Source organism: Neophocaena asiaeorientalis, unplaced genomic scaffold (assembly GCF_003031525.2).
Source record: "Neophocaena asiaeorientalis asiaeorientalis breed wild unplaced genomic scaffold, Neophocaena_asiaeorientalis_V1.1 scaffold46, whole genome shotgun sequence".
Classification (NCBI taxonomy): Eukaryota; Metazoa; Chordata; class Mammalia; order Artiodactyla; family Phocoenidae; genus Neophocaena; species Neophocaena asiaeorientalis.
In genome coordinates this window covers 3,184,525-3,206,087 of record NW_020175393.1, presented here as the reverse complement: position 1 = coordinate 3,206,087, position 21,563 = coordinate 3,184,525, and the positions used below count along the sequence as shown (strand labels likewise).

Below are 21,563 nucleotides of genomic sequence, written 5' to 3'. Positions count from 1 at the left end.
GGATTCAGCTGAGATGCTGTCCAGGAAGTGGCTTCTTACGTGGAGGTTGTGTCCTGAAGGCAACTCTCAAATTACTTTAATTGCCCATAAGTGAAAATCACACATAGCAGAATTGCCCTTGACAATCTCTCATAGATTGACGAGGACTAGAATGCAAAGTGTTTTCCTGGACTTATAACAGCCATCATTGGGACAATAAGAAAATTTACTATGTGTAAATTTGAAATTGTTTCAAAACTAAAAAAAAAAATGAACATTGGAGGAAAAACTAAAGAAAAAAATTTTGAAGAAAAATATCTCGTAAGTTGCCTGTCAGATACTGTACCTGCCACACGTGAGCACCACACTGGAGACACAAATGGACTCTGAACAAGTGCCAGGGGCGGTGCTCCACCAGGGGTGCAAGGAGTCCACATCTCTTCCCCTTCTCTGGGTGGAGAGACAGGCGTTTAAGGACCCGTTTGTGCCAGGAATCTGTATCTTTAAACACTAGAAACACTAGACTCACATGTCGTGGGACCAAGACAGAAAAAGAGACAGGCAGGGTCTTCCTCTCGTCCCAGTTCACAGCACCTGAGATAGTTCTCGGTCTCTGTCTCTGTCTCTCTCACCTCATTCAGTTATGCATCACATGCTGTGGACCCTGGAGAGACAGCTGTGAATGGGATGGACAAAGTCCCTGGCCTCATGGAGCTTGTCCTCACAGCTCATGTGACATTATTCAGAGAAGTGTGGGGAACTACCCAACAGTGAAAGAGCACCTGCCTTTCTTGAGGGCTTCCTGGAGATGGTGCTGTATTGAGTGGTTCTCAAACTTGAGTGGGTATCTGAATCCCCAGAAGATGTGCTAGAATGCTGATCACTGGGCCCTACCCCAGAGCTGCTGATGGTCAGAGGTGAAATCTGAGAATCTGCGCTTCTAACATGTTCTGGAGTGACGCTGATGCTGCTGGTCTGGGGAACCCACTTTGAGAACCAATGCTTTACTGAGAGGAGTAATTTCAAGAGTGAGAGTTTCAGGCCCCACAGGAGGCTCTGATCACTCAAGGAACTTTTAAAACTTCTACTGCCCAAGACCTACTCCATACCAATTAACTCGGAATTTCTGAGAGGTTAGACCAAGCATCAGCACTTTTTAAAGCCTCCTGAGCTGAGTAATTCTAACACACAGCTGTAGCTGGGCATCATGACCCCCAAACGAACCCAAACCCAGACTGAACTTCAGTTTTACCCAGATTTGCCTTCAGCTTGGTCCAGACATCTCCCAGTTGCAGGCCCTTGGGCCAGCCCTGTGCTGGGTCGTCTGCAAACTTATTACCAATCTCACAGTCCTGCAAGGCCTCTATCATCATCCCATTTTATAGATGGGAAAACTGAGGGTTATGTCCTCCTGGGGAAGAAAGAAGCAGAGCAGGATTCTAACCCAATAGTGCTCAGCTTTTCTCTTCTGCCTGACGCCACTTTGCCTCAGTGTTTCCCAGGAATGCATGGCATTTGGGGCTGGACCACCGTGCCTGTTTCCCACATTACAGGACATCTAGAACCTCGAGCTCTTGCCTCTAAACACCATGAGCAAACCACACACACACACTCCGCTGTCATTGTGACAATTCAAAACACCCCACACGACTTCCCTGGTGGCGCAGTGGTTAAGAATCTTCCGGCCAATGCAGGGGACATGGGTTTGAGCCCTGGTCCGGGAAGATTCCACATGCCACAGAGCAACTAAGCCCATGCGCCACAACTACTGAGCCTGTGCTCTGGAGCCCACAAGCCACAACTACTGAGCGCACGTGCCACAACTACTGAAGCCCGCATGCCTAGAGCCCGTGCTCCGCAACAAGAGAAGCCACCGCAATGAGAAGCCTGCACACCGCAACGAAGAGCAGCCCCCACTCATCGCAACTAGAGAAAGACTACATGCAGCAACGAAGACCCAACACAGCCAAAAATAAATAAATAAAAATAAATAAATATACAAAACACCCCATACATTTCCAAATGCCTCACCTGAGTACCACTGCTTCAGACACTAAGCCCCAGGCATATCCCAGAACACTTAAATGTCCCTTCCTAAGTCTGCCCGACACCTCCAGTGACACCCAGCCCTGCTATTAGATTCTTCCAATTTCTGACTTAAAATCCAACCCTGGTATAAACTTCAGCTCAAAACCTCACCCCAACCTGACTCTAGCCATAATCAAGTTCCTGAATTGCTTGTTAAACCTAACACCAACCTCACAACCTTCCTAAAACCTGACTTCCAGACCCAGTCCTTCAGATGCCATCATTGATCTGAGTCTTCAGAATATCTAAATGTCCCCCTTAACTACACATCCTCACCTCAGCTCTCTCCACCTTATTTTTTATTTATTCTCCACAGCCTTTCTGAATGTACAGTTCTCGTCAGCTCACCTTCTGTTCAACAACTTTCCAAGGCTTCTTAGCACCCACTCATGCCCACTAGCATTAAATGTCATCTTCAGTAGGACCCAAACATAACTTTCTAGTTGCAGCCATTTGCATTAGGTTCAATTACAAGTTTAAAAAAATCCCCATGTCACAGTGACTTCAGTAAGATGGGTTTGTGGTTTGTTTGTTTTTTTTCTTCTCTCTCTCTCTCAAATCAAGGCTCCTAGCTGGTTGCTCCACAGGGGCAGCTCACATTCCCAAGGTTACCTCATGGTCCAAGATGGCTGCTAGAGCTCTAGCTATTAGGCTCTCTTGCCAGTCAGTGAGAAGGAAAAAGTAACCAAGAAGGGTGCACCTCTTCTGTAAAGGACCCTCCCCAATAGCTGGCATTTAGCTACATGGATGCAAGGAAACCTGGGACATGTCTTTTTCTGCATGTCTATATGCTCAGCTACAAATCAGGGACTTCATTATTAAGGAAGACGAAGTCATACTGGAGAACAAGTAGATGCTTCCAGGCCATTACACCTCCCTCCCTACCCCTAGGAAGGACTTCAGTTTTGAATCTTATATCATCAGACTATATTATTCTTCAAGGATTTTGGCTCCTGGCTCATAATTCTGTGGCACGCTCCTGTCCTAATTCTTGGTGATTTCCTTATCCAAACCCTTCCAATGCCCAGCCTCTCCATTTGTTGCCATGCACTCCTCTCCCCTGTGGTCTTGTCCTCTACTTTCCCTGGGCCACTAGATTCCATCATCACTCTGTCATAACTGACACACACACCCACCCAAGAATTTCCATCACATCTCTACCACTCTCTAACCCAGCTCACTCCCTTTCAAAGTTTCCGCAGGGACTAGAGATAACACAATACTGCACACCTAGCAGGTGCTTGTCAATGGGATGGCTCCACCAAGCACTAGCTGTGTGACCTTAGACAAGTTACTTAACTTCTCTGAGCCACAGACATGAAAGTGTGCTGTGAGAATAAATTGAAAGCACTGGGCACAGTGCCTGGCACAGGGTAGGAGTCATTGATCAGCATCACAGTCACTGGTGGTAGCAAATCTTCGTCTTCTGAAAGTAGATTTAATTTTAGAAAACAACTAAAATTCAGATGGAATTGAGTCTGGTGACTATTGCCAGTGATCGAGCTGAGAAATGTCATTTTTAGACCAAAACAAAGTGTAATTATAAAGCCACAAGCTTGTTTTTCTTTGTGGAGAGGCTTGGTGTTCTGATGTCAGATCAGAAGGTATCAGAAGTTATGTGTGTTCCTCATCTGAATCTTATCCCTAAACTCACCCTCATTTTCACCAAAATCTTGACAGCCAATCCTAAACCCACCCACCCCTGACCCAAATCTAAACATTGACACCGCCTCTAATTTTCCCACACGTGCTCACCACTTTGGCCCCTACCAAAACTCTGAAGTTCCTTTTTATTCTTTTCTGAGTTCCACTTTGCTACTTTCTGTTCCTATCATGATCTGGACCCAGACTAACTCTCAAAGGACTCAAAAAACATGTCATTGCATCCAAAGTGTACAAAATTTGAATACATTCTCCTCAAAAGTAACTAAGTAGGGACTTCCCTGGTGGCCAGTGGTAAAGAATCCTCCTTGCAATTGCAGGGGGCGAGGGTTAGATCCCTGGTCGGGGAGCTAAGATCCCACATGCTGCGAGGCAACTAAGCACACGTGCCACAGCTACTGAGCTCGCCCACCTCAACTAGAGCCTGCCTGCTGCAAACGACAGAGTCCATGCACTCTGGAGCCTGCGTACCACAACTAGATTAGAGAAAACCTGCCGCCCAACTAAGAGCCCGCGTGCTGCAACAAAAGATCCCCACATGCCGCAACTAAGACCTGATGCAGCCAAAAAATAATAAAAATTAAAAAAAAAAAGTAACTAAGTAAATGTGAAACTTTTCAACTAAAATTATTTTTCATGTATGTTTTGAGAAGTGACTTTTCTTCTTATATATTCAAAATTATGTATTAAAATTCAAAGGGAAATATAGTTTACACTTAATAAATATCCAAAATTAATCAAATTTAAATGGTTTTTAGAAATGTCAATTCCATCTTATTAAACACTTTTAGAAAAACTGAACTGTTCTCAAAATAGCATCCAACTAGTTGTCAACATGAAGAGTTGCTACCATGCTTCACACGTCATGTCCAGACCTACATATGCACAAGTTTAAGTCACGTGGATTGTTCAATACTGTACAGTGTTCCTCAGGTGCCACGTGCAACTGTTATGAAGACGGTGCCGATTCACAAGACCCTTCAGAACATGAAAAGAAACAAGTAAATGGACACTTTGTTATGCAAGTATCTGTGATATCCATGCAACCCGAGAGGAGAGATATGAGAACTGCATTTACCTTTTCTTTCACTTAAAAGCTTCTGCTGCTCAAATCTTCCCCGCAGCTCCAAAGCAGGGTCCATCTCTGGCATTGGCCGAAGCTCAGCCGACACGCCTCCCACAGGCCGGTGCAGGAATCTTTGTTCTGAGAACAGTGGGCAAGAGATGTGGAGCAGTGTTCCCTGGGGCCTGAGCACTGTTAGAACGGGGATGTTTACGTTTACAGCCTGCGGAGCGCCAGGCACCCTCTGGTTCTTGGCATGGATTTGTTTGGGGGTGGACATTCTCCAGAACCCTCTGAAGGGCGGATCTTAGGCAGGGTCGCTCTTGTCCTGGTCGAGGGGACCCCACTGCTCCATGGTGCCGAGTTCTTTGCTGCTTGGAAACATTTGGCATAAGCTGTGCCTTTTACCTGGAACATTCTCCTTCCTAGTCTTTGAAATCCTTCAGGTCTCAGTTTCAGGTTTCACTTCTCAGACAGCTTCATCTGTTCTCTATATCCAGACTGCCCCCCACCCAGCCCCACTATTCTCATGGAACCCAGTTCTTTCCCTTCTTGGAATTTATTACAATTAATAATAATGAGAGCATTATAACTAATTTGTTTATTGATGGCTTTACCATCTGTCTTTCTCACAAGAATGGAAGCTCCATGAGGGCAGGGACCACATCTTTTTGTCCATTACTGTATAACCAGTACTGTTTGGCACAGAGTCAGTGCCCAGGAAATACTTGTTGACTGACTCTCAGCTGTGAGTTTCCTTACCTTTCATATCAGGATTTTAGTGTCTGCCTTATAAATATCACCATGAGGGTGGAGAGAGAATGGGAACAAGGGCCTCACGCACGGTAGGTGGTCAATAAGTGCTATTATGATTATTACACATTCAGAGTCAGATGAGGACCAAAGAATCTTGGAGGTTGGGACTTGAGGGCTATTTAGGGTTGGATGGGTTTCATGGAATAGGGATTCTAGGAGGGAACAGCTTGAACAAAGGCATGAAAGAGAGAAAGTATAAAGGAAATAAGTAAACCTATGGGGCTGGATGGAGAGTAGGGTATGAGACAGCCCTGTAGTTAGAAAGGCAGATTGGGGCCAGATCAGGGAGAGCCTTGGATGCCAACTCAGCACATTTAAACTTGATCGTAGGGACCCAATGACAATTTTTGAGCAAAGGTGTCAACAGAAGAAGTGGTATTTTAGGAAGATTAATTATGGCGCATCTGAATCAGGTGGACCAAGGAAGTGGCGAAAGACAAAAAGACTGTTTCATTCAAATTCCATCTCTAATCGTTTCGACTGTATAAAATATAAAAGGGTTAAGAACAAAAGCTCTGACAGGAGACATAGCTGGTTTTCATCTGGCTGATACTGAGCAGGTCACTTCACCTCCCTGGGCCTCAGTTTCTCCACCTATAAAATGGAGATAATAATCTCTACCTCGCCTATCTCATTGGACTCTTGTCCAGTGAAAATCACATGAAATAAGGAATTCCCTGGTAGTCCAGTGGTTAGGACTCGGCGCTTCCACTGCCGAGGCCCAGGTTCAATTCCTGCTCCAGGAGCTAAGATCCCGCAAGCCGCACAGCGAAAAAAAAGAAAAACTGTGCTCATTAATTCACTCATGAAAAAAATGAACCCCAATCATGTGTCAAGTTGTGCTGTAAGTGCTGAGGAGACAGATGAAGCTGAAGTGCTCCGAAAAGGAGCACATAATTACCAATTTTTGAGCGCTCACTGTTTGCAACTTTCCATCTGTCATCTCACTTAATCTGCACAGCATCCCTACTGGGTCAGTGCTTTACCAAACCCACTTTATAAATGAGGAAATGGAGGCCCAGAGAGGTTAAAATGTCACCCAAGGATATTCACCTCTTAAGCAGCAGAGCTTAGAGCTTGGGCTCAGGACTGACCCATGCCTGACACAGCTGCCTCCTTCCTAGTCCTAGACCTTTGAATACATCTGCCTGTTTCCAACCTCTAGGTCTCTATCTTGCAGTTCCCTTTCCAGGTGTAGCCCATCCTACTTTTTTTTTTTTTCCTTTTTTCTTTTTTTTTTTTTTCCTTTTTTCTTTTTTTTTTTTTTCCTTTTTTCTTTTTTTTTTTTTTCCTTTTTTCTTTTTTTTTTTTTTTTTTTTTGGCTGCAGAACTCCCCTCACCTTTTTGAGTTTCAAGTTTTAGATCAGGTTTCAGGAAGCCTCTAGGACCCCCAATAGGGCCCCTCTTCTGGGCTTCCTCTGCACTTAGCCAGACCTCTCCCATGATATTAATCACATCAACACTACATCCCTTGTCTCTAAACTCTTAAAAAACATGTTCCTGGGAATTCCCTGGTGGCCCAGTGGTTAAGCCTCCACGCTCTCACTGCTGAGGGCCCGGGCTTGATCCCTGGTTGGGGAACTGAGATCCCACGAGCTGCAAGGTGAGCCAAAAAAAAAAAAAGTTCCTGATCAGTAAAAAGATATTTAGGTGGACACCCAGAATATAGGCGTGTTTCTTTATAAAGTATATACACATGCATCTATCAATCCATATACATTAAATATCAGTAAATCCTAGTTTTTATTTTTTTAATGAAAAAGAAAGATAAATACAGGATCTGATGTCATATTTTCTTCCCATGCCCCATTTACCACCAACAAATTATCAAATCAGCATCTCTAAGCCAAAGCTCAGGGCACGGGCACGGGAGGACCTGGTACAGTGATGCCATCCTTCAGGCCGCTGAGGATCTGAGTTTTCAGCCTCTTCCCTCAGTGGGCCAGGCAGGGGGGTGGGTTCCAGGCAGGAGCACCTCCCACAGTGCTGCCACCCTCTTGAGCCAGCAGGAGGTGGGGGTGAAGCTGAGCCCGGATTAGCTGGGGCCCTCGGGGAAGCTTCTAGGGCTGCAGGGTGGCCAGAGCAGGGACTGTGGATAGGTGCAGGCACCATGCCGCTGCAGGACGACACCCTCCGAGAGGTGTGGGCCTCAGACAGGTCTGGAAAGCCCTCACCTCATCCTACCTGAACCCTGGTGGGGGGGCCAGATGGAGGGTTTGGGGAGGGGCAGGAAAAGGGGAGGGAGACAGACTGATTCCTTTGCTACCCTCAGCGGGCATGAGGAGGAAGGCCAGAGCCCAGAGGTCCCGCAGCGCACCAAGCAGGTATGTCACCCCTACTTGGAGAAGAGACAGAAAGAGCCCCCCACGCAGCATAGGGGGTCTGAGAGTGGGGAGGGTCCCCCTCAGCAGCCTCTGGGGCTTGTTGCTTCCCTGGAGGTTTTTGTTTTGTTTTGTTTTTGCACGAAGGGGGTGTTTGGAGGTATGGGGTGTCCAGGGGAGGAACTTGGGCTTTGGGGCATTGGAGGTGGCCGTGGTACACGGGAGGGGGTCATCCTTCCTCACCCCAGGAAGGGGCGCAGTTCCCCTCCCAATAATCTGTGGTTATTTCTGGCGGCTCAAGGGATTAGAGAGTGATAGGCAGCCCTCAGAGCCCCCCTTTCCTTCCCCTCCTTCCTCTTGACCCCCACTCTGCAGCGACAGAAGTTGAGGAAGAAGAAGACAGAAGCCCCAGAGTCCCCCTGCCCCACGGGATCCAAGCCCCGGAGACCTGGAGGCATGCGGAAGGCTGGGCCCCGGGGCGCCCCCCCGGGTGAGGGTCACGGGAGGGAACGACCGCAGGCGAGGGTGTCCTTGAGTCTGGGAACCCCCCCGGCAGCAGGGGCGTGGGTGGGGTGTAACTGGACGGGGAAGCGGCGGAGCGGGCTTGGGGTTGAGCTGGGGGTTAGGAGGAGTGTAGGGATGATGAAAGCTGGGAGAGGGATGTCCAAGGTGCAAACAGAGCCCAAGGGAGACCCCAGGGTGAGGAGCCCGAGGGGGAGTGGGCGCCGTTGGAGGTCCCGCCTGACCCGCGCATCTCGGCTCAGCGGGACGGAGGAGGAGCCCGCGGGAGGAGCCCTCCCGGGAGCCCGCCGAGGCCCGGGAGCTGCAGACTGTCTACGCCAAGTTCCTCAGGGACCCCGAGGCCAAGAAGCGCGACCCCCGGGAGACCTTCCTGGTAGCCCGCGCCCCAGACGCGGAGGACGGTGAGAGAGCGCCAGAAGGAAGGGGGCGTCTGGAAAGGGGGAGGGAAGGGGCTGGACAGGAACAGCAGATGGAGAGAGGCAGACAATTCGGAAAAACCGCGTCCACGTCCCTGGCTTCGTCTTTGAGCCAGGAAAATCTTTATTCTCGTGTTCTTGTCCCATCGTCGGGAGGGGGAAACAGAGGCACATTGAGGTTAAGAGTTTTACCTTAAACTGCAGCTTCCCTGGTGGTCCAGTGGGTAAGACTCCACCCTCCCAATGCAGGGGGCCCAGGTTCCATCCCTGGTCAGGGAAATAGATCCCACGTGCATGCCGCAACTAAAGACCCCCGCATGCCACAAGGAAGATCCTGCGTGCTGCAACTAAGACCCGGCACAGCCAACAAAAAATAAAAATAAAAAAATATTAAAGAAAATTAAAAAACACAAAAACCTGCAGCTAGGGGCCGGAGGTAGCTCAGACGGGTCTGGCTAGAAGTTAGAAACAGCAACAGACCAGGACAGGGAGAAGCAGAGTGGGAGAAGCAGTGCAGGTGTCTTTTAGAAGGGGCAGAGAAGGGGAAACTGAAAGACCCCAGGAGAGTGTGTGAGGAGCTGAGGGTCCCAGAGAGAGAGGAAGGACCTGCAGAGAAGGGCGTTTTCCCAAAACAGGATTGCCAAGCCCCCAGCATCCCCCCAACTCCAGCTCTCTCTCCTGACTTGTAGACCTTGGAAGACTCTGGGGTCACCCCCTTCTCTGAGGAAGGTGCCGAAACTCCTTTCTTCCTCCTGTTTCTGTTCCAGAAGGGGAGCCTCCTACCCCCAGCTCCTTCACCGCCTCCCAGCAATCTGGAAGGACTGGGCTCCCCACGTAATGGGGCCCACCCCAGCCCCCGTTATGAGCAGTTTTTACCTGCAGGGGAGGAGGAGGAGGAAGAGGACGAGGAGGAGAAGGAAAAGAAAGAGAAAATCCGTCTGCCTCCCAAGAAGCCCCCCAAAGAGAAGGCTTCTGCAGACATCAAGGAGAGGAAGGCCAAGGCCCAGGGTCCGAAGGGTGGGTGTTGAGGGTCCAGAGGGGGTAAAGACACACAAAACTAGCCCTACCCCTGAGATGCCTGGTGTCTCATGGATACACAGGAGTTGAGACATCAAAAAGCTCCCCAGATGGGTAAAAAAAAAAAAAAAAAAAAGCTCCCCGGTGCCTGGACCCAAGAGTTTTTCCCTTTGGTGGTTTCTTCCCTCCGATGGTCCTTAAATCAATATGTGCTCCCTCCACCATCCCCCCAGCCCCCTGCCCAGGGTGCTCTGTGAGCCAGGGAGGGCAGAGGATTTTAGTTTTCTTTGTGATTTTTTTAAACTCAAGATGAATTATTTTTATGATATTTACAAAAGTATCAAAGTGATTATAGTAAAAAATCAATCAATGAATAAATGCTGTGATAGCTCCCTGGCTGGGGCACCTTGCCCCATGGGTACTGGGGTCTGGTCTACATGTGGACATGTAGCTAGGACCTTGGGCCTCTTGGAGGGGCGGGGAGGACTGTCTGTAGCACTGACCACAGGAGGTTTTCTGGAGGAGATGGGGTGGGAGCTGGGATTCAGAGGCTCAGTTAGGAGGCCTGGCATTCATCCATTCATTCATTCATTAACTACTTATTAAACTCCTGGTGTTCATCCAGTCCTTTTTGGGCTCAGGGTTATAAACAAGACAAGCAGAAGGTGCTCTGGGCCTCCCTGGGGACTGAAGGAACAATGAGTGGATTGGAAGGTGGCTCTTCTTTGTCTAACTCCCACCCTCCATTTCCAGAGGACCTGGGAAGCCCTGTCCCCCCACTGAAACCTCTGCGGATTAAGAAGAAGGAGGCATCAGCAGGGGAAGGGACCAAGATGAGAAAGATGAAGAAGAAAGGTGAGCCTGGTCTGTGGAGGAACAAGGGACTCTGGGTGAGGCGGGGGGTGTGACCTCTTCACATCCACACACACAGGGTCCGGGGAGGCCGACAAGGACAGCTCAGTAAGCCCGACCAGAGTGAGGAAGAAGACACCGGCAGCCATGTTTCTGGTTGGGGGCGATGACCCTGGGGAAAAAGCTCTGAAGAAGAAAGGTGGGTGGCAGTGGCCTCTGGTGTCAGGGCATCCAGAGGCAGTCGTGGGTGTGGAAGGAGGGATGCAGAATAGGGTGAGGAGTAGGGGTTCTAAAGTCAAAGACTTGGTATATGTATGGATTATTCGCTTTTTTTTTTTTTTTTTTTTTTTTTTTTCTGGGGGCATCTTGACCCCCACTTTAATAGCTGTGTGGCCTCAGGCAGTGTCTTAGCTTTTCTGAGGCTATTACTTTCTTTTCTTTACTTTTTTAAATTTAGTTATTTTATTTATTTATTATTTTTGGCTGCATTGGGTCTTCGTTGCTGCACGCAAGCTTCTCATTGCAGTAGCTTCTTTTGTTGCGGAGCATGGGCTCTAGGCACGCAGGCTTCAGTAGTTGTGGCTCGCGGGCTCTAGAGCGCAGGCTCAGTAGTGGTGCACAGGCTTGGCTGCTCTGCGGCATGTGCGATCTTCCCGGACTGGGGCTCGAACCCGTGTCCCCTGCAGTGGCAGGCGGATTCTTAACCACTGCGCCACCAGGGAAGCCCTATTACTTTCTGATAATAGTGAAAGGGGGTTGCTCTCTTGTGGTTGTGGGAGGGGTCCAAGTGAGGCGTGGGTGTTGGACGTACCTTGCAAAACAAGATGGGTTCTGCCAGGGTAAGGGGTTAACAGACTTGCTCCCCTACAATGCTCAGGCACTCCCAAAGACTCAGAAGAGGAGAAGGAGGAGGAGGAGGAAGAGGTGGCAGCTGTGGTGACCAAGAACAGCAATCAGAAGGGCAAAGCAAAAGGAAAAGGCAAAAAGGTTGGAGCCCATACGGGAGAGGGTGAGGTCCCTCCAGGGAGCAGTGGCAGGGGCCTGGGCTTGGGGGACCTGAGTGTGGGACCTCGTGGGCTGGGACCATGGAGTCACTTGGGGTTAGAATCTTAGCTGCCTCTCTGGTGACAGGATATGAGGACAAAGGGAACCAGGTTTGTGAGAACAGAAGAGGCAGTTGTGGGGTCACCAGGTTGGGACTGGCCACCCGGGGGCCTTATGTCACCCGCTCTGAGCCCTCCCCCCTGCAGCCTAACTATCAGACACAGCCGGAGATGCTCTCATGGCCCCCACATGAGAGCCACACATTTTCTGTACCAGGGAGGTGGAGCCCAGGCAGATAGACACATGCATGCACATCCCTGGGCACACTGACTGACTGACAGCCAGCTGTAGTTGAGCTATTACTTTTTTTTTTTGCGGTACGTGGACCTCTCACTGTTGTGGCCTCTCCCATTGCGGAGCACAGGCTCCGGACACGCAGACTCACGGGCCTAGCCGCTCCGCGGCATGTGGGATCTTCCCGGACCGGGGCACGAACCCGTGTCCCCTGCATCGGCAGGCGGACTCTCAACCACTGCGCCACCAGGGAAGCCCTATGACGTTTTTTAAATTGGGGTATGGTTGCTTTACAATGTTGTGTTAGTTTCTGCTATACAGCAAAGTGCATCAGCTATATGCATAATATATCCCTTCTTTTTTGGATTTCCTTCCCATTTAGGTCACCACAGAGCATTATGTAGAGTTCCCTGTGCTATACAGCAGGTTTTCATTAGTTATCTATTTTATACATATTAGTGTATATACGTCAATCCCAATCTCCCAATTCTTCCCACCTCCCCACCCATCCACCCCATACTTGAGTTTTTAAAATAGTTCCACTCTGCTGCTCTGAGATACTGCTCAGAGTGCTTTCTGCTCTCCCACCCAGGCCCTCCCAACCTTCCAGCAACCAAAGGGTTAACACTGGCCATCAGAGGCCTCCAGGACCTCTTCCAGTCCTACCAGTGTCCACTCTGACGGTGCAGTCTCCATGGGCAGAACACGTTGTTAAATATTTCCAATACAGCCCCCACTCACAAACAGGACTCAGGTACCAACATGCACAGGCAGGAGTAAGCGGGAGAGAGAGGTCGAACTGGAAAGAGAAAGTGATCAAAGTCTTCGAGAAACAGGTTTCCATGAGTGGAGAGATCATCCTGAGGGCAGGGCCTGGGAGTATCTTAGTTTGTGGGTTTATTCCTTTGTACAGGGGTGGTCAGGTCTTGGGGGACTGATTCACATTAGCCAAGATCACCAGAAACTGATATATAACTGAAAGGCCAGTTTATTGTCTTCCAAAAAGAATATAACTGCAGTACAGCCTTTAATATAGTAGGCCAAAATTCACCTCTGTAGAAATGTTTGAATGAGTCTGGCTTTCCCCACGTCACGTTCCAAACATAGTCTTGGATTTCCCAAGTTTCTTCTAGAGCAGCCTAGAGCGAAGAAGAGATGCCACTTACCTGGAGGCTAAGGGCCTCCTCCCTAACACCAGCCTCACTTCACACACAGTGCAAACCTGCCCTCAACAAAAATGGGCAACCTCAGCACATCAGGGCTTCTTAGTGACTCCCAGACAGCATTTACACCTGAAATGCACACACCCAGGTGGCAGTCCCTTGTCTCCCCAGCTGGGAAACTTGGGGTTAGAGTCTTGGTTCCCCTTCTTGTGAGGGACAGAACATGATAGCAAAAGGCACTAGGTTTGTAAGAACAGAAGGGGCAATGGTAGGGTGGTCACTTAGGCCACCCTAGGGCCTAATGCAACCACATAGTTAATAAAAGTTTTTCAAAGAGCAAAATGAACTTATTTATTCATTCATTGTATTGCCTATGTATTGCTATATAACAACCACCCCAAAACTTAAAATGACAATTTATTTTCTTAATTTCTGTGAGTCAGAAATCTAGGAGTGGCTTAGCAGGGGTAGTTTGGACTCAGGGTCTCCTGTGAGGTTGCAGTCGAGATGTCAACTGGGGCTGTGGTCATTCTTAAAGTTTGACTGGAAATGGAGGATCCACTTCTAAAATTGTTCACTGTCATGACTGTTGGCTGGAGGTCTCTCCAGAGGCTGCTTGACTCTCCTTAAGACATGGCAACCAACTTGCCCCAGAGCCCAAGAGTGGCCCAAGAGATACAGCAAGGCAGAAGCTGTAATATCTTTTATGACCTAGCCTTAGAAGTGACCGTCCATCACTTCTGCCATATCCTATTGGTCACAAAGACCAACGCTGATACAGTGTGGGAAGGGTCTACACACGGGCATAAATACCAGGAGGCAGGGAGCATCGGGGGCCATGTTGGAGGTTGGCTGTTACATTCATTGAGTATTTACCGCCTGCTATAATTATAGTGGTAGCTGACACTTCTATAACACCATGTGTTTAGAACACAGCAATCCACACCTTCAGCCTCACCTCAGTTCACTCCCTGAGAGCATCCATATGATGGAAGGTCTTTCTAAAGGCTCTGGGCTTAACAGCATTCAAAGCCCAGCTTCACCTCTTACTATGTGAACTTGGACAAGTTATTTAAGCTCTCTGAGCCTCAGCTTCTTCACCTGTATAATGGAACAACTACCTCAGTAGCTACTGATAAGAGGAATGAGTTAATATTTGGAAAGTGCTTAGAATAATTCCTGGCACATTGGTAGACTTTCTATGAGTGTCTGTTAAATATATAAACTAAGGTCTGTCCCAGGTATCCACCCCAACCCTACATACTTCTCAGATGAAAAAACTGAGTCACAGTGTGGTTAAAACTTAACAACCATGACAGACAGTTAGTGGTGGAACCAGGATTTGAACCCAGGCTGTCTGGCTCCAAAGCCTGCGCTCATAACCACAAGCTAAACAAAATAGTAATAAAGCACAAAGCTCCCCAGAGCCTCCTAACATGGCCTGGTGAGCTGCTGGGGGAGGGGCCGGCTGCACTCTAACAGCCTCTGTTCTCTCCCCAAACAGAAAACGGTGAGTTGTCCTGCCTGCCCTGCCTGCATCCCGGCACTGGGGACCTGCTGAGGGCCGGGAAGCTAGTGCTCTGGGGCTGATGCACCCTCTGCCCCCATCCAGAAGGAGGAGAGGGCCCCATCCCCACCTGTGGAAGTGGACGAACCCCAGGAGTTCGTGCTTCGGCCTGCCCCCCAGGGCCAGACGGTCCGCTGCCGGCTGACCCGGGACAAGAAGGGCATGGACCGGGGCCTGTATCCCTCCTACTTCCTGCACCTGGACACAGAGAAGAAGGTGGGTGGGAGAGAGGTGGCAGCCAGTGGGACGGAGAGTGGAGGGGCCAGGACCCAGACTGAGGGAGAGTCTAGAGCCAAAGTGCATTGGGGCGAGGGCTGCAGGGCAAATGGGCCTTCTCTTTCCCCCGGTGCACCTCCTTCCTCCAGCGCACCTCCTTCCTCCAGCGCATCTCTGTGACCCCTCTCCCCAGGTGTTCCTCCTGGCTGGCAGGAAACGGAAACGGAGCAAGACAGCCAATTACCTCATCTCCAGTGACCCCACCAATCTGTCCCGAGGAGGGGAGAATTTCATCGGGAAGCTGAGGTGGGGCTGGGAAGCTCAGTAGCCAGTCACCTCTGTCCCCTTGTGCCTGGCAGAGTGCCCACCACGTCGGACACTCTGGAATTGTCCCCTGGCCTGGGGCTTCTCACACTTTGACAGGCATAGATCACTTGGGGGTCTTGTTAAAATGGTTCAGTGGGGGGAGTTCCCTGGTGGCTTAGTAGTTAGGATTCTGGGCTTTCACTGCCATGGCCCAGGTTCAATCCCTGGTCTGTGGAACTGAGATCCTGCCCCCGCCACACCCCCAAAAAAAGGTTCAGTGGGTCTGGGCAAGGAGTGAGGTTCTGCATTTCTAAGAAGCACCCAGGTGATGCCCACACTGCTGGTCCAGAGACCTCACTTGGAGTAGGACATAAGGTCCATGGGACAGGGATTATGCCTGTCTTGTTCATGGTTGAATTCCTAGCACATGGCACATAGTAGCCATTCAATAAATATTTACCAACTGAATGGACGAATAAATATTCAGCACCTACCCTGTGCTATGTCTCTCCATATTGCTCATTCAATCCTCACCACAAATCTGAGAGGTGAAGGGAAAGTGAACCCCCGAGTCAGGCCTTATTTCTTTATTTATTTAACAAACACTTATGTAAGGCCTACCTATGTGTTAGGTGTATTTCTAAGTAACTTCCAAATATTAATCCATTCAATCCTCTTATCAACCAAATGGGGTAAATACTGTTATCATGCCCATTTTACAGATGGGGAAATTGAGACTAAGAGTTTAAGTAACTTGCCTGGGGTCATACAGCTAGCAAGAGACGGAGCTGAGATTTGAAAGCTTCCCAGTCTCCTTCTAGATCCAGCTTTTAAAAAGACTTCATGGCGGAAGCCAGGGGCAGGGGACCTGAATTGCTCCGGTCCTAATACACACCCATGCTTGAGGTAGGAAGCTCTCAAAGCTTGACTGTGAGGAAGGGTCTGGGAGGAGGGGTGTGGACCCTCCTCAGCTCCGCCCCCAGCTCCACCCTGCTTGCAGGTCCAACCTCCTGGGGAACCGCTTTACCGTCTTTGACAATGGGCAGAACCCGCACCGCGGAGGCAGCACGGATGTGGGGAGCCTTCGGCAGGAGCTGGCGGCTGTGATCTATGTGAGAGTCCCACCTGTCCCCCGCGGCAGGCAGGCCCCTCCTCTCGCCGGGGCCGGCCTAACGCGCATCTCCCTCCCAGGAAACCAACGTGCTGGGCTTCCGAGGTCCCCGGCGCATGACGGTCATCATTCCCGGCATGAATTCGGACAAGGAGAGGGTCCCCATTCGGCCCCGCAATGTGAGCGCCTTACCTCCCTGAAGCCCTTCCCAGAGGGTCCTGCTCTGTCCTGACCTGTGGGGCGGTGCTCGGCCTGCCCAGTACCCAAACCCCTGAGCACACCCATCACCCGGTCACAAATCACCCTGTCACCCCATCACCCTGTCACAAATTCATTCTGGCAACTTGTGGAATGAATTCAATTCAGGGGTTTTTCACTGAATTCACCGAAACAAGCACAATAGGGGTTGTTTTGTTTTGCTTTGTTTTTTTCAGTTTACATCAAATCACTCATTCATATATTCATTCAACACACATACATTGAGTGCCAAGTATTAGTCTAGGCAACTGGAGACATCAGTGGACAAAACAAAGATCTGCACTCATGAAGCTGGCATTCTAGTGGAGGGAGGCAGACAGTAGACAATAATTGTGATAAATAAGTAAATTGTGTAGTATGTTAGAAGGTGATAAGTACTGTGGGGAAAAAAGAAAAAGTCGAACAAGGGAAAGGTGATGAGGGGTGTGTGTGTGTGTGTGTGTGTGTGTGTAGATTTCAACTTAAATACAGTGGTCAGAGTGAGCCTCACTGAGAAGTTGAAATTTGAAGGAGGTGAGGAGCAAGCCTGCAAATATCTGGGAAAAGAACATTCAGGCAGGGGGAAGAGACAGTGCAAAGGCCCTGAGGCAGGAGTGCCTGGTGGGTTGGAGGAGCAGGTCAGAGAGGTGACAGTGAGGGGCAGATGAGTCTGTATAACTGGTTTTTACTCAGAGAAACAGGAAGCTATATCAGGGTTTTGAGGAAAGGAGTGATATGATTGACATATTTTAAAAAGCAAAGGCTGTTTGTTTCGTGTGGGGGGGGGGGTAGGGTAAGATGGAGAGATGGCCTGGAGAGAGGTGGCCTCCTTCAGTGTGTCAGTCCCACGCTCTGCTCCTTAGCACTACAAGTTGGGTGAGCCCAGGATTTCAGAGACCGATGACTGGCATGGACACTCACAGTGATGTCACTTTACTCATTTGCAATGAAAAAGAATACTCCCATCAGCTGATCACACATCCCTCCCTGCTGGAAAGACACTGTAATCAGAGGCCTGGCCAACCCATGGGGCACGAGCCCTGGGAGGCTCCGGTCTTTAAGAGCTTGTGGGTTCCACAGTTGCTCCTTCCGTCCTGGAATAAACATATAAATCCTCCAGAGGCAGTGCCTCCCACGTGTGTTTGGGCTTGGTAAGAACTACCCAGTGCTGCTTTGTGTATCTCTTCATCATCTTACAGTTCATTCATTCCACAATCATTTATTAAAGCCAGGCACTGAAGATCCAAAATCAACACAAGAGTTACCATCAAAACAATATCTGATATTTATTGAGCATTTACTCTGTGCCAGGAACTGATCTAAATAACACTTCATGCACTATTAATCATTTAATCTTCACAAAACCCTGTTGTGAGGGAAACTGAGGCACAGAGCCACTAGTCAAATATTGTGCATGCTGTTAGGGTATCTAATTCTGTCCGTTAACAGTGCAGTGGGAGAAATGGTTAAGAACAAGGTGTTATGGAAGCTCAGAGCTGACATCTAAATCAGACATGGGGTCAGGAAGGCTTCTTGGAGGACACGATCTTAAGTGGACTCATTCTAAGTCATGAACATGAACAGGTGACAAAGAAACTAAGGAAAGAAATATCTCAAGAGCACCATCACACAGATACTGCTCCTTCCTTCCAGAAACTCTTCCAGGACATTTTATTTTAACTACTCTTTACCTATACATCTCTCCAAGCTCAACTGTGAGCTTCTTGTAAGTCCTAGAATAGCTGGTTCATCCTTGTAATCGGTGCCAGCATATATGGCCGTTCCTAAGACCCCCTTGGGCACCAATGGCATCGAGCACCTCCTGTGTGCCAGATGCTACTTTCCACTTTCCAACCCTCCACTTAGTCATTCCACAGCAAAGCCCATTCTCACAGATACACAACCTGCCCGTACGGACGCCACAGAGACCGCACATGCGCTCAAGGATACCCTGCATGGACGTTGACACCCAGGCTGCACACACACAAGGGCATGCACACGTCCCCAGCCACCCCTCCACCACCAGTCCTGAGATATCTCAGCCACCCCTAACTGTCCTCTTCCTAATACTGCCCCACCCGTGGCACCCCAGGCCAGCGACGGGCTGCTGGTGCGCTGGCAGAACAAGACACTGGAGAGCCTCATCGAGCTACACAACAAGCCCCCCGTCTGGAATGATGACAGTGGCTCCTACACCCTCAACTTCCAAGGCCGAGTCACCCAGGCTTCGGTCAAGAACTTCCAGATTGTCCACGCCGATGACCGTGAGTATCTGAGGACCCAAGCCAGGCTGTTCCCCACCACCCCCAAGACCTCAACCCTTACTCAAGTCTTTCCCCCACCCCCCATCTCTCTCTCCCTCTCCCTCTCTCTATATAACACACACACACACACACACACACACAGAGGAGTGGAGCTGTCCTTTATCTCTGAAGCCAGAACATTCAGGAAGGTCACTCTCTCCTGCGGGGGCATTGACATTGTGCTCCCAGGAGCCTCATATATTCCAAGCAGGTGTCTTGGGGCTCACTGTTCCAGGCCGTCTTTCTAGCACTGACTAGAGCCTGGGGTAGATATTGGGGTATTCTGGGTAAGGCTGTGTTGAAGGGACAGTTACGCTGCTGGAGCTTAAAAAACACTGATAGGGAGTTCCCTGGCGGTCCAGTGGTTGGGACTCAGCACTTCCACTGCCGGGGCCCTGGGTTCAATCCCTAGTCAGGGAATTAAGACCTCGCAAGCTGATAGTGCAAGCCACGTGACGCGTCCAAATAATAATAATAATAAAAAATACAAATTTAAAAATAAAAAAGACTGATAGACCAACCCCCATGTGGCCAAGAAGGATGCTGAGGCTCAGAGAGGGCAGCACATTATCCAGAGTCTCTCAGCAACTCCAGGCGGTTACCCTGGCCCTCAAAATTTATTTCATAAACACTTAAACAGTGTTTATGTTTACTTAACACATGAGGCTTTCTATGGACCAGGCACTGTTCTCAGGACTTCACAGATACTGAATTATTAAATCTTTTCAGGAATTCCCTGGTGGTCCAGTGGTTAGGATTCTGTGCTTTCACTGCCAAGGGCATGGGTTCAATCCCTGGTCGGGGAACTAAGATCTCCGCAAGCTGCACCACCAAAAAAAAAATTAAATCTTTTCAGCAGCCCTGTGAGGAAGGTATTATTATTGTCCCTGTTTGGCAGAGGAGAAAACCGAGGCACAGCGAAGTTAAGTAACTCACACATACAGCTTGTGAGAGGCAGAGGTGGGATTAGAACCCAGGTAGTCTGGCTCCAGTGCCGAACCCCATGAGGATGGTTGCCTTTTAGGAGTAGGAAATACAAATCAAGCATTTCTACCGTTCTCTCTCCAGTGAGGTCAAAGTCCTGCCCTCGAAGAGTTAGGGAAACAAAATGTACCTTGAACACAATTAAGTAAAAATGTCCTCTGTTACAAGCCTTGGGGAGAGGTCCCCACTAGGGTGAAGGGGTTTGGATATGGAACGTTATCTCCCAAAGACTTTCCAGGTTCCCAGAACTGGTTAACATTGAGTGAGTTCCCTACCCCCACTCCATCCTAGGGATGTGCCCCCTGTGTCACCTGTCCTGAGGCCTTGAAAAACCGCTCTCCAGATCACATTTCTGGTGGAGCCTGGTCGGCAGAGGTTGGGGGTATTTTTAGCAACATCCTGTCCCTATGGATGCTGGGGGAGGTGTTGGAATTGAGGCTGGAAACCTGGTCCAGATATGGGATGGGGGCTGAGGGGGCCACTGGATAAGGAAGGGAACCATGAGGCTGGTGGTCTAAGACAGGACTTGGGGTCTGGGGGTGGGAAGAAGGAATGGGGCAAAGACCACAGAGGCGTTGGAAAGAAAGGATTCTAGGCTTAAGGAAGTTTGACCGGTTTCTCTAAGTGCGGGCTGGTCATATGCATAGCCCTGGGCAGCAGAAGGTAAGGCAGGGTCGCCGCCCTCAGGGGCTTACCGTGGCTGGTAAAGCTGTAGGCAAATGGGGCTTGCTGGGCGAGATAAGAGGGTGGATGGACGGTGGGGTGAATAACTGAGACGTGGCTAAGGACTGGGGCCCCAATGCAAGAGTGGGGGGACTTCCCTCAATGTTGAGGGCACTGTCTGCCAGGAGGGAGAACCCAAGAGGTCTCGGGCCGCCCCCACCCCACCCCGTCTGTGTCCATAGCCGACTACATCGTGCTGCAGTTCGGCCGCGTGGCCGAGGACGCCTTCACCCTAGACTACCGGTACCCGCTGTGCGCCTTGCAGGCCTTCGCCATTGCCCTCTCCAGTTTCGACGGGAAGCTGGCCTGCGAGTGACCCTAGTAGTCCTCAGCGCCCGCCAGGGTTGGGGAAAGGATTCAGTTTGGAGGCTTGAACGGTCCCTTCACCAGAGTCCCCACTTAAGACTCCTCCCTTGTCGGGGGCTGACCCCGCTGTCTCCGGGTGACCTCCATCCACTGCCCAGCCTGGCACAGGCGAGGCAGGGGAGGAGCTCACACGGCGGGTCGGACGGAGATGAAGAACATCTGGAGTTGGAGCCGCACATCTGGTCGCGGAGCTAGCCTGCGCCGCTTCACCACCACCCCCGCCCGGCGCCCCAGTCACTTCCTGTCCAGGAGCAGTAGTCAGTGTTGTTTTAACCCCCTCTGGGACCGTACTAGGGCTCCAAGGAGGGGGGGCGGGCTCCGAGGAGGGGGTAGGTGATAAGGAACGAAAACCGGGTACCCACATCCCCAATAAAGCTGCGTCCTAGGCCAAGAGGCGCAGTGGTTCTTCAGCGCGTGCGGAGAAAAAGGCGGCGGGAGGGGTCCGGAGCGCGGGAGAGGTCCGGAGGGCGGGCTGGAGGCCTCCCTTCCCCACCCCCCACCCCGCTCAGGCCC

The 21,563-nt window shown here is 50.0% G+C and overlaps 1 protein-coding gene across 3 annotated transcripts; it reads left to right on the top strand.

Moving 5' to 3' along the window:
- Positions 1–7,718: 7,718 nt before the first annotated feature.
- TULP1 (TUB like protein 1) lies at positions 7,719–21,021 on the top strand. Of its 3 annotated transcripts, XM_024766320.1 has the most exons (15): positions 7,719–7,765; positions 7,881–7,932; positions 8,305–8,383; positions 8,694–8,852; positions 9,750–9,884; positions 10,638–10,739; positions 10,816–10,935; positions 11,614–11,723; positions 14,742–14,747; positions 14,850–15,020; positions 15,214–15,326; positions 16,327–16,438; positions 16,518–16,616; positions 18,767–18,938; positions 20,867–21,021. In XM_024766320.1, exons 1-15 carry the CDS (start codon positions 7,719–7,721, stop codon positions 20,998–21,000), a joined length of 1,611 nt encoding a protein of 536 aa, XP_024622088.1. In that variant the 3' UTR covers positions 21,001–21,021. The 3 variants fall into 3 exon arrangements, with proteins under 3 accessions (XP_024622088.1, XP_024622089.1, XP_024622090.1); XM_024766321.1 differs by lacking the exon at positions 14,742–14,747 and having other exon boundaries at positions 11,614–11,729; XM_024766322.1 differs by lacking the exons at positions 8,694–8,852; positions 14,742–14,747 and having other exon boundaries at positions 11,614–11,729.
- Positions 21,022–21,563: the final 542 nt, after the last annotated feature.